Source organism: Petaurus breviceps, unplaced genomic scaffold, assembly GCF_028583685.1.
Source record: "Petaurus breviceps papuanus isolate PSGF00001 unplaced genomic scaffold, PetGlider_PUasm1.0 79, whole genome shotgun sequence".
NCBI lineage: Eukaryota > Metazoa > Chordata > Mammalia > Diprotodontia > Petauridae > Petaurus > Petaurus breviceps.
Window position 1 is genome coordinate 32,338,093 of NW_027186523.1, and position 12,078 is coordinate 32,350,170.

The window sequence follows — 12,078 nt, forward strand, 5'->3', positions numbered from 1 at the left end:
TGTCACACCTGGGCCCACTTGCTTTTCCCAGAACTCAGCATTACTTCTTCATGTTTTTGCCCAACTATCTGCCATCCACAGAATATACTCCCTCTTCACCTCTATTTCTTAAGCCTCTTTTGCTTCCTTCAAAGCTCAGCTCAAGTACAATCCCATAAAGGAAGCCTTTCGCTGTGCACTACTGGCTGCTAGAGCTCTTTCCCTTAGTATTCAATTGTATTTACTTATTTGTTTGATGTTGTAGCTCCTAGTACAATGTAAGATTTTTTTAGGGCAGGCACTGTACATCATTTCTGTCTTTGTATTCCTAGTGCCTAGCATAAAAATCTGCTAAACTCAAGTGGAAATTTATCATCATAAATCTCAGCTCCTCTTACCCAGATTATAAAATTTCCAAAATAATATATGATAAAATCCTCCCAAGCTGAAGTATGAATTTCTAGTCATTTTCTTCACCTACTATAGTGTTATAATTGGCTGAATTGAGCTCTTATTAATTTTTTTGGAAGAGAGATTATGGTGAAGTCATAAGATATAGGGAATAGTAAGAGGCGTGTATTTAATATAGGAGGAAAGTAACATGTTTAAATGTGGTTAAAGCAACTGAAGCCTGAACTCCGGTTGGTGGAAATTTCTGCATAGTTCTCCTAACCATATCATTTAAAATATAATGAAGCTTTAGCAAAAATAACTCTTTATAACTAAAAAAAAGATAGGGCAATTTCAAGAATAATGTGGCCTGAGTCTGGAGCAAAGCAGTAACAACCTAAGAGCACAATTACTGTTCAATCCTTCAGTCACGTCTGACTCTTCATGAGCCCATATGGGGTTTTTTTGGCAAAGATACTGGAATACTTTGCAATGGTAAACTTTCTCCAGTGAATTAAGACAAACAAAGGTTAAGTGACTTGCCCAGGGTCACACAGATAATGTCCAAGATCATTGAACTCAGGTCTTCCTGAAGCCATGTCAGCATTCTATCCATTGAGCCACCAAGCTGCCTTCTAAGAGAGCACACTGACTCTCAGGAAATATAGGTAAGACTCATTACCAAAGAGACCAGAAGCTTAGCTTATTTTAAAAAGATGACCATCTTAAGAATGCTTTTTACATTAAAGGGAAAATTTTCCCCACAGTCCGATTTTTAAAAAATTCTTAATGAATAAGGAAGTAGACAAATGAGAAAATACATATTGATAATCTGTTTTCTGGTTTTGTTGGTCCAAATATACCCTAACCAAAAGGTATTTTTTCCTGATGTAATTCGACAAAGGCATAATTAAATCTAAAGCTTTTTCACACCCTTTAAAAAGAATAACTGTATTCTTCGAAGAATTCCAAAATAGTAACCAATATAAAATGCTTACGAGCTGCTTTGATTTGTTTCTGAGTAGCCCTGTATCTTACATGTCCAAGTCCAAGAACTGCATAATGATCTTGATTCTGAAAGATAAATATAAAAAATTTAAATTCAATAAAAATATACTTCACATCTTGTGTCATGCATATCAGTACACGGCTAAGAAAGCCCTCCTCAGGGCATGGCTAAGATAAAGTCTGGGATGTGTGAAAGAAAAGCTGAATAGCTCGTGCCTCTCTAGTCTTACACTAAGAAGAAGAGACACAATCCACGGGAGTGGGAAAAGTACCTGAGACCTGTTGGCCACAAAAAGACTATCTCACGGGATCTCCCAAGTAGTATCAATGGCATATAAGCTTGAGGGTAGGATTGTTTCACTTCTTATCTTTGAATATCCATCACATAGCATAATGCCTGGAATATTTTAGGACACTAGCAAATGCATATTAATTAATGATTGACAGGCGGCCACCTTTTGAGATTCCATGAGCTTTTATAACAACTAAGGAAAGCAGTGGGGCTTTCAACTTACTTAAACTGTGGACCATTTTGTTTGGCTGTTGTACTAACTCCCTAGGTCCTCGTAATGAGACAGATGCTTTTACTAGGCAAAACTTATCCCCTGCTCCTCATGGGAGCATGCTAGTTCTCTAAATAAGAGACTGAAGAACACTATCCAATAGCCTGCTTAGACTAGAAGAGGGGTTGGGTTAGGTGTATAGATAATGATGGCCAACAAAAAGACTAGAGACGTTCAAAGGAAAAGAGAAAGGATGAATAAGGAGTGCCTTGGAAATAAGGCTTTTCCATGTAAGAGCCTGAATTTCTCTCTGTTACCAACACATGGAATCCAGAAATTGTTGTAGTAATATAGAGGCTCCTAGGGTAATTCCTTAGGAATAGTCCCCTATGGAACTCCAATGGACTGGCCAGACTCAAAGAAACTGAAGAGCAGCTATGATGGGGGGTGGAAGGGGTGGGATAAGAAGAAAAGGAGTAGTGACAGTCTTTCCCCCTCTATCATTCGATCATAGCATCAAAGGTAGAGAGGCAGAAACCCATCTAGTACAACCCCCTATGTCTATAGATAAGGAATCTAAGGCTTATAAAATGGCCTGCCAAAGTCACATAGAGCCAAGACTCAAACCATGTCTTCTTCAAACCTAGGATTCTTTTCCTCTGTATCATAACACCTCCTTCATTGCAGAGATCTAGTAATCTCCTGGAGGCTATGTTTCCTTCTCATTTAATATGTCATCTCGTTTCTTTTCCCACCTGTCTAGGAAATTTAGAAACCTAGTATTACACTGAGCAGAAAAAGCTAGAAAAGTTCTCATTTTTTAAAAACACTGGTAGTATTGCTAGGCAGTGCTCATGGCCTTTTGAGCAAAAAGGGCTTTTCATAAGGCTATACAATATAATGTTATTTAGAATTATGGGTACATTTCTTTTTTAAATTGACAATAGGAGCACCAATTAGAAACAGTTCTCATGACTCAACCTATGTGATGCATTGTAAATCCAGATGAATAAGTGTAATTCTAAGAACAAAAAAAAAAGGAATTACAGTTAGGTGGATCTTAGAATGTTATGATAGCTGGAAAAATACACCGAACAGTTGAAAACTCTCAAAGAGACTATTTAACAATTTTAAGAAATATATGATGACAACTTAACTTAAAATGGTACGTATATACAATACCTTCCAGTCTTTAGGATCAAGTGTTTTCAGCATAGGAAACTCCTCTAACTGTAATTCTTCATCTTCTGACTCCTCTGATAATTCTTTCTTATCCTCCAGTTCCTGAAAAGAGGCTGAAATATTCCTGTTTCGCCTCTTAATAAATGCTTCATACCATCTTCCCACAGGTTCAACTTGACAGATTACAGAAGCTATTGAGAAAGTATTGAGAAGCTTCAATGTACTTTTACAGTTTAAATTTATTTTACAATAAAGCATTTTCCCAGGAAATAACAAGGTTAAGTAAATGGTATATTCATAAATTTCAAATTTTAAAATCACTACTTATGAAAATAGATGTGCTAATTAAGTTACCAACAGAATTAGTAATACACAATTAATTTCCAGCAAAACACAATTAATAGCCCCATATTCCAAAGTCCTTCTGTGCCATGTGCCAACAGTCAGCCACGAACTAAACAACTTCATATCCTAAGTAAATTTTTGTTGACTTTAATAGGAAAGTGGGGTGTAGTCAGGAAAAACAGGAGAAATGGTACTGACTCTTTTTTAAACCAATAATAGCAACAGTGATTTTTTTGCAAAGACTAAGGAACGTGATCATTGTGAAATTTATTAAACAGAGATCAACACTATTCTGAAAGATGTTAAACAGTTATTAACATTGTGTACCGGAACTTGTGTTCAAAACACGGGTTACACATTTCTAAGTAAATGCATTGCAAGCATGTTTAAATGTGTTTTCCAAAGTCTTTATTGAATTAAGTAATGGATATTTACCAAGAATTCTTGAAATATAAGGGTAAATTGCTCTAAAAAAGAAAAACTATAAGAAAATTTTAGAAGAGGAGAATGTAAATTGGGCTAAATAAAGGGTTACTACATATAAGAAAGCAAAGTGTACAGCTTGAGAACAAATAACTAAAAGATCACAGTTCTGTCTCATAAATGACCTCCACAAATGCTAAAGGGAACTGAATACCTGTTCACATTTTACATGTTTCAGGAATCCAAGACTCTCACGGAATCAAGCTCAAACACATTCTGTCAGCACAACACAGCTGAGGCATCTGAACCATTATTCCCGACATTGCTTTCTCCTTTAACGCGATCACTTTAGTATTTCAAAAAACCCTGTTTTATCAGATTTTATGTCCTGCTATGCACTGCAACATGTCCAAGCCTTTAGGCGATTACCCTCACCAGTGGCTGTGATCCCCCAAAACTCATCTGGTAGCCAACGAGCTTTTCTTCCCTTGGAGAACACTCAAACCTTTCTGGCTAGGTGGGACCTTCCAGGCTGACTTCAGCAAGCCAGGCTCACCCCCACCCCCGGGAAGAAAGGAGTCTCGGCGTCGGTCTTCCGTGGAGGCAACACTGGTCAACTCGACCCAGGGACTCCCAGAAACACAACACAACCAGGATAACACACTTAGAGCTGTGCCCAAGGTCGCATCCCTGTGCAAGCTGGTAGGGGAAGTGCACATTTAAGTTTCTATAGCAGCATGACAACTTCTCAACAACGAACTTTACATAGAAATGACCTCCGCTACGGGCGAGCCAACACTGATGCCGGGAGAAGCGGGGCGGCCAGGCAGACAGCCACAGGCTCTCGGTGCCCCGGGGGCGAGCGGGGAACCGGAGCCGGCCCCCGGGGACGAGCGGGGAACCGGAGCCGGGCCCCGGGGGTCGAGGACCGTGGTGTGCCGCGCACGGGGACGGCTTTGTATGGGCGGCCGGCGGCACGTGGGGGGAAGACCCGGCTTCTCCCCGCCTGGACAGGACCTCGGGGTCTTCTTCGCCCCACCAGAACAGACAGGATGGGGCGCCGGAGGGAGCCGGGGGCATCGCCCGCGCCCAGTTCATGATTCAGCTCCCCGCTCCGAGACCCTGAGAGGGGACGCTCAGGGGACTCCCGCGATCCGGCGCTCGCCAGCGGCGTCCGCCAGCGGCGTCCTTTGGCTCCTCGTGCCTCCGGGCGCCGCCGGGTCAAAGGGCGGGGCCAGCGGCCGGCGGGGAGGTCGAGTCAGGCTGAGGGCAGGGGCTGGGGAGCACGGGCTGGGGAGGCATGGGCGGGGGAGGGCGGGGGCACCGAGCGGGTCCAGCCACTTACCCGCCGACAGAGCTCGAGTGACGGCAGTGCCCTGGCCGTCTGGCGCTCCGGGCAGCAGCAACATGATGGCGCTGGTCCAAGCAGCGGTTCCTCTCCCGGGTTGGGGACGCCTCGCGGTCCCTCTCCAGCTCCCCGGCGGGTCCCTCGCGCCTCCGCTCGCTCTCCAGAGCCCAGGAACCGGCGCATGGAGACAGACCACAACTGCTTCCGGGCCATTGCCCTCTGGGTGCAACGCTCTCTCCTGTCCCCCGTCGTTGTACGTACAGGCACCGCCTGGCCCTGACTCCGGCCCGGCCGGGCACCGAAGCCTTACCGAAGGTTCCCGAAGTTGAAAGGGCCGCTTGGTCTTTTTATTATATTTTATATTATATTATATTATATTATATTTATTATATTATATTATGGCCGTCTGTTTATTTTCTTCATAGACTTCCCGTTCTTAGTCCAGCTTTATTAAGCAGTTACTCTTCGCTAAGCACTCTGCTCATCGCTTGGCGTATAAAGGCAGAAAACAAGAAGCAAAACGCTAAACAGCTCCGTCCCTACCCTCAAAGAGTTCACTTCTAACGGGAGTGCCAATATGCAAATCACCGTGTACGGATAGGATCGGTGCTACGTAAAGCGAAGGCAATCTTAGGAAGAGGGAAGGGACAGTCAGCTTGGGGCGGGTGAAATTCTAAATTCAGCCCTATTATTTTTGGTGTCACTGGTGGGAGCGCTAGTCGTTTCCCCTCACTAATCCTTCATTTATGAACTAGAATTTGTAGCCCTGGCAATGGATTCATTTAATAAATATAAAGTAACTACTTTGTGCCAAGGGGTATACAAAAATGAATGAAGAACAGCTCCAGCCCTCAGTGAACTCAATGTGGTGATTATGCAGATATATATATATATTCATATGAAAATTTGTCCTATATCGCTGGGACCTCTCTCTGAGATCAGGAAGACTGGCCTGATTCTATATTTTATTCTAGGCACCACCATCTTTTTTAAAAAATTTTTGTGCCGCAAGAAATTCAGCTTTCATTTATGGAATGCCTAGTGAACAGAAACACTATTTTGGGAATTGTGGTGACTGCCCCGGACTTACTGGGCTCACCCAGCATCCTTCCTGCCTGGACCTGGACCTGGGATGAGAGGCAAGAACCAAGGAAGAGAGGACGTTAAAGGAGAACGTCCTTGGGATACTTGGGCCTGAAGACCTGAGTGCAAATCCAGACTGAGATACTCACCAGCTCTGTGACCCAAGTTTCCTCATCTGGAAAATGAACTGGGGAAGGAAATGGCAAACCCCTCCAGTATCCTGCCTCTGACATCTACCACCTGTATAACCGCGTCTTCATTCTCCGGGGCCTCTGTTTTCTCAGACATAAAACAAGGAGATTAGACTTGATAGCCCTTTAGTTCCCTTTTCCAGCCCGAGATCTGAGCGTCTGAACAGGAAGATCCACTGGCTGAATAAGAAATAGCTAGAACAGTTCAGCTGTAACGTATGCCCCAACTCCAGTTCTACCTACCACAGGTTAGTCAAGGTGAGGAGGCTGTAATTACATATAAAACATGAATCCTGCCCAGTAGGAATTTATTCTACTTCAGCAAATGACTGACAACTAGTGTGAGACCCTGGAGGGGGAGGGGGAGGGGATAATAACTACCATGTTGTATAGCACATATTATATATATTACATATCACACACACATGTCCTAGTAATGACCAATACTATTATTAGTCAATAGATAACCAACAATTAGGAATTAATAATAGCTTGTAATTACATTATGGCTAATGTAATAATTAACTAATATTAACAGTTATTAAGACAATGTCTTATTTGTTTATTGTGTAATATATTGTATATAATAATAATTGGTTAATAGATTATAATTATTAGTAGTAACTAATAGCATTTATCAATAATTAGTGGTTTAAAGTTTGGGAAGCACTTTACAAAGATCACAAAGAAATAATTATGCTTATTTTGTAGTACTTAACAGTTAACAAAGCACCTTCCTCACAAGGACACTGTGAGACAGGTAAATATCTCATTTTTAAAAGAAGGAAACTGAAGCTTACTTGTAAAATGATTGGCTGAGAAATCACACACGGATAGCAAGAGGAGGCCAGGCTCAAGCCCAGGTCTCCAGACCCTAGTTCTACAGCTGATCTTTGAAGACAATTGTCACATGATACATCTTAACTTAAATGGATTCAGCTAGACAGTGAGAGACACAACGAAAGAGAGAGAGAGAGAGAGAGAGAGAGAGAGAGAGAGAGAGAGAGAGAGGGGGGGGGGGGGGGAGAGAGAACCAGAAGCTTCTTCTGTTTTTCTGTGGCTGAGCTTGAGCTTTCTTCTTCCTTCAAACCCACAGATATTCTGTACATGGGCTTAGACTGGGTAGAAGGAAAGACAGAACAGCCTTAGTTAGTCTTCCTGCCATTCCTAGTAGGTGGCCATTGCTGTCTATGTGCCCTTTAACTTCCTAATGTCCTCTCTTGCCTCCTGGGGAAGCAGAAGAGAGAAACAGTTATGAGGTGGTGTGAACACCCTCTAACAGAATCATACTTAATGTATGAAGCCCTTTCAAGGGTTTTCTCTCTTGGGGTATAGAAATCTGCCTTGCTCTACAAGAAAGTAGGGGTTTTAAGAGGGCAGATTGGGAGAAGGGGTATTCAGTATGTTTGCCATCTTGGGTAGGGGGTAGGGGAGAGATGGGAAGAAAATCTGTAATTCAAAATCTTTGGGAAATGAATGTTGAAAACTAAAAATAAATTAAAACACCAAAAAAAAGAGTTATCTCCCCCCCAACATTCACTTTTCCCAACAGCTAAGTATTGACTTGTTTTTGTTTTGAACCTGAGTCTCCTCTTCTCACCGTGGGATATGGATGTGGCAGCTTGGTCACGGGCCAGTCCCAGTTCTGATCCCCCAGAGAACTTTGATCTGCTTGATTGTTCCAACTTGGAACAGTTTACCCCTCCATAGGCAGCCCCCCCCCCCATTCCACTCCACTCCTGGGGGTTTACCATAATGATGTTGGACTTAGCCTAGTGCATCTTAGAACTCTCAAACTCAAATGCTATACAGCTAGATGGAGCAGTGGGTAGAGTGCTGGAGTCAGCAAGACCTGAGTTTGAATCTTGCCACATATACTTCCTAGTGGTGAGATCCTGGGCAAGTCACTTGGTCATCCTCATCAGCCTTAATTTCCTCATCTGCAAAATGGGGATAATAATAGCAGCTATGGGGGCGGCCAGGTAGCACAGCGAGTAAGAGCACCGGCTCCAGTGTCGGGATGACCTGGGGATCGAAATCCCGGGCTCAGACACTTAGCACCCACCCAGAAACACCCGGCCGCGTAACCTTGAGCAAGTTACTTAACCCCAATTGCTTAAAAAAATAATAATAATAATAGCACCTAACCCACGAGGTTGCTGCAAGAACTAAATGAGATAACATATACATAAGTAAAACACTTTGCAAACCTTAAATACTATATAATTGCTAGGTGGTGGAGTGGATAGTGTCAGCCTAGAGTTAGGAAGACTCCTCTTCCTGAGTACCAATATAGCCTGAGTTCCAATATAGCCTGACATACCTACTAGTAGCTGAGTATCCCTGGGCAAGTCACTTAACCCTGTTTGCCTCAGTTTCCTTCTCTATAAAATGAGCTGAAGAAGAAAATGGCAAACCAGCCCCATATCTTTGCCAAGAAAACCCCAAATAGGGTCACAAAGAGTCTGACACAACTGAAAAAGACTGAACACTCCTCTTCCTCCTCCTCCTCCTGTCTTAAACCTCCCCAGCAACAGGGATTACAGGTGTGCTCTGTGACACCTGGCTTTATGTGTTTTTGTTATCTTATATTTAAACAGGAATCCTGATTGTTCCCCCTAAACCCCCAATCAATGTATTCACTGGGTAGAGGGAAAAGTAAAATTTTCATCCAAATGTTTCCATAGTAACGATCTCGCTCCATCTGCTCTCTGATACAAACTACCTTCCTTTAAATAGGCCCAGGCTCTTTCTAGCTATGCTTATTTAAGGGTACTGTCCTACTTTGTGGGTGACTTAAGGGTAATTTTAACTATACATGATCTCATTTAAGAACTTATCTAACCATCCTAGATGTAACTCCACTATTTCCTATTCTTCCTTACAAAAAAAAAGACAACCTCCATCCTCGTGGAACTTTCATTTCTAAATTCCTTCCACTGGCATGTACATTTGCTGCTCTTACTCTCTACCTCCCAAATCTTACTATCAATTCAAATCTGTCTAAAACAAAATTCATAATTTCCCCCCTTTATTTCTCAAATCAGTTCCCCCTCCTGACCTCTGCAATCTCTATTAATAGTAACACTATTCTCCCAAAAAAGAGTCTCTTAAATTGGTCACCTTTTACTTCTCCATGTCTCTCAGCATCAGCTTTAGGTGGCTAAGCTCTGCTCATTGTTTTGGGGGCATAATTTCTCACACCTATCTTCATTTTTATTGCTGCTTGTTTGTGTTTAGCATATAATGTCACACATGAATTATTCATTATTCTCACTCTCTTCTCTCTGTCTCTCCTCTCTTTCTCCTTCCCTCTTTTTCTCTTCCTCCTCCCTCTGTCTCTCCCTCACCCCCTCCCCTGTCCCATCCACATCCTATATACAACCTGCTAAATTAACCTTCCTAAAGCATGGCCCTTTTGGGGTTACTTTCCTCAAAACCGTTCTTCAATAGTTCTGTGATTTCATCTGTATGGGTACTTTGTTCATGGACACACATCACAACTCCTCTTCAGTTTCACAGATGGTCTTTGAGAGATGTTTTAGAAAAATTCATCAACATTTAGCAAATCTGATCATGAGCTTTTCCCAATTTAGCTGGTCCTGAACAGTCTATCAGTGGGCCAGTACTTAAAGCCTTTTAAGCTTGGCTAAGGTTTGCCAGAGGTTGCCCTCTATAACCATTGCCTTCAAGAAACCAGAATCACTTTTGTGCCAATGTGAGGCATTGGAGTAGGATTTTAGTGGAGATCCTTTCTGATTGCTTAATGAATAAAGTACTGAATTAGGGCTATCTCTTCAGGTGCATAGTATTTTTCCTTTAAAATGGCAGGGAATGGGAATCACTCTCTCCTGTCTATATTAATTCTAACATTTGGGAGTATCCCAAATAGCTCTAACATCCACACTAGGAAAGGAAAAAGGGAGCATTCATACACAAACACAACTACAGCAATCCTATCTATTAAAAATGGCTGAGTTTAAATGCTGTGTACTTCATGAAGCTATTTCAAATTCTTCTTCTAGCCCAAAGTGGCTTTTCTCTGCTCTGAGCATCCACATTATGCTTTTTATATGATATTTATCACATTTGCTCATTATTTGTGTCTTAAGGTGTACAGTGCTTATATGCTTGCTACATGTAAGATTCCTGAGGGCGTAGATCAATCTTATTTATCCCCGAAACTTCTAGATGGCACACTAGATAACATGGGTGAATAGAGTTAGGAAGACCTTAGTTCAAATCCCGTCTCAGATACCTCCTAACAGTATGACCCTGGGCAAGTAAATTACCCTCTCTCATGGGCTAAAATGGGGATAATAATAGCACCTATCAAATTTAGAATGCTTTGAAAACCTTAAAGAGTTATACCAATTATTATTGACATTATTAATAGTATTATAATTATTATTACCATGTTGTCATTGTTCAGTTGTGTTTGACACTTTGTGACCCCATTTGGTATTTTCTTGGCAAATATATTGGATTGGTTTGCCATTTCCTTATCCAGCTCATTTTACAGATAAGGAAACTGAGGCAAACAGGCAAACAGGATTAAGTGACTTGCCCAGGGTCAAACAGCTAATAAGTGTCTAAGGCCAGATTTCAACTCAGGGCTTCTTTACTCCAGGCCCAGCAATCTATCCACTATGCCACCTAGCTGCCCCATTATTACCATGGGGCTTGCATATAAGAGAGACAAAAATGAGTATTTGTTGAATGAATAAAAATACTAGTTTGATTATTTCAGCCTTCTTCCTTGAAAATCTAATAGCTCTTTCTTTCTCCACAAAGTATTTCTCTGATGCCTCATTGTGTTGAGAAGACTTTGGGTTCTTGAAGGCAAGGCCAGTAAAGCAAATGCTCTAACAGAGTATACTGTGCTGCAAAGGTTCAAGTATAAGTTCAATGCAGTATGTCTGCTTTTTTCCTGGAAGCCCAGCCAAGTGTGAAAAAAAGGCTGATCGTTTAGCTATTGATTCTTTGGCTATGATGGCAATTCATGAAATGAAGAAAACTACAAAATGCCCCTTACCACTTTTTGGCCCTCTTCTGCATCTGTGGAGATGGTGGTGCTGTGGGAGAGTGAATCAAGGGTGCTAAAAGCCACAGAATTTGTAGCTATCTATACACATTAACTTAACCATTGGTAGTCTAATGTGAGATCTTTGTCTAGGAACCAACAAATAGACAGAAATAATGCTTTAACAAATGAATCACATTTGTAACCCTGGCCTCCAATGCTCTTTACCTGTTTTGCATTACTATAGAGGTATTCTACTCTTTAAATGGACAATAGACTCTACCCCAGGATGCTTCAGTTCAGTGACCACTTTTTGAATTTTGCTTTGGAGGCTTTTGTGATAGAGGAAGAATTAATTTCCCATGTTTCTGGTTTGTGTCACTCCAGAAGTGTAATGGCCATAGTTGAAGGAAAAATGATTCCTACATACTTGGTCCCCTATCCCTCCTTGGGACTCTGGTAGACTATGGCTATACCATAATGACTCCCCTCTCCCACCCTCATCATTGGCCACACTCTGCTTCTTGATAGGTTAGAGGAGAAGGAGACAGAAGAGACAAAGTTCTGATCACACACTCCTAGCTAAGGCCAAAATTAGCCAAT

General features: G+C 41.9%; 1 protein-coding gene across 1 annotated transcript in view; it reads right to left on the minus strand.

Annotated features, from left to right (window-relative positions):
- LOC138175898 (dnaJ homolog subfamily C member 2) overlaps nucleotides 1-5,422 on the minus strand; it is a 33,366-nt gene extending 27,944 nt beyond the window's left edge. Inside the window, exons 1-3 of the mRNA XM_069106553.1 lie at nucleotides 5,176-5,422; nucleotides 3,063-3,253; nucleotides 1,368-1,443 (exon numbers count right to left, since the gene is read on the minus strand). Coding sequence (XP_068962654.1) covers nucleotides 1,368-1,443; nucleotides 3,063-3,253; nucleotides 5,176-5,239 — 331 coding nt within the window. The 5' untranslated portion in view covers nucleotides 5,240-5,422. The remainder of the gene's footprint in view (nucleotides 1-1,367; nucleotides 1,444-3,062; nucleotides 3,254-5,175) is intronic.
- Between the last annotated feature and the right edge of the window lie 6,656 nt (nucleotides 5,423-12,078).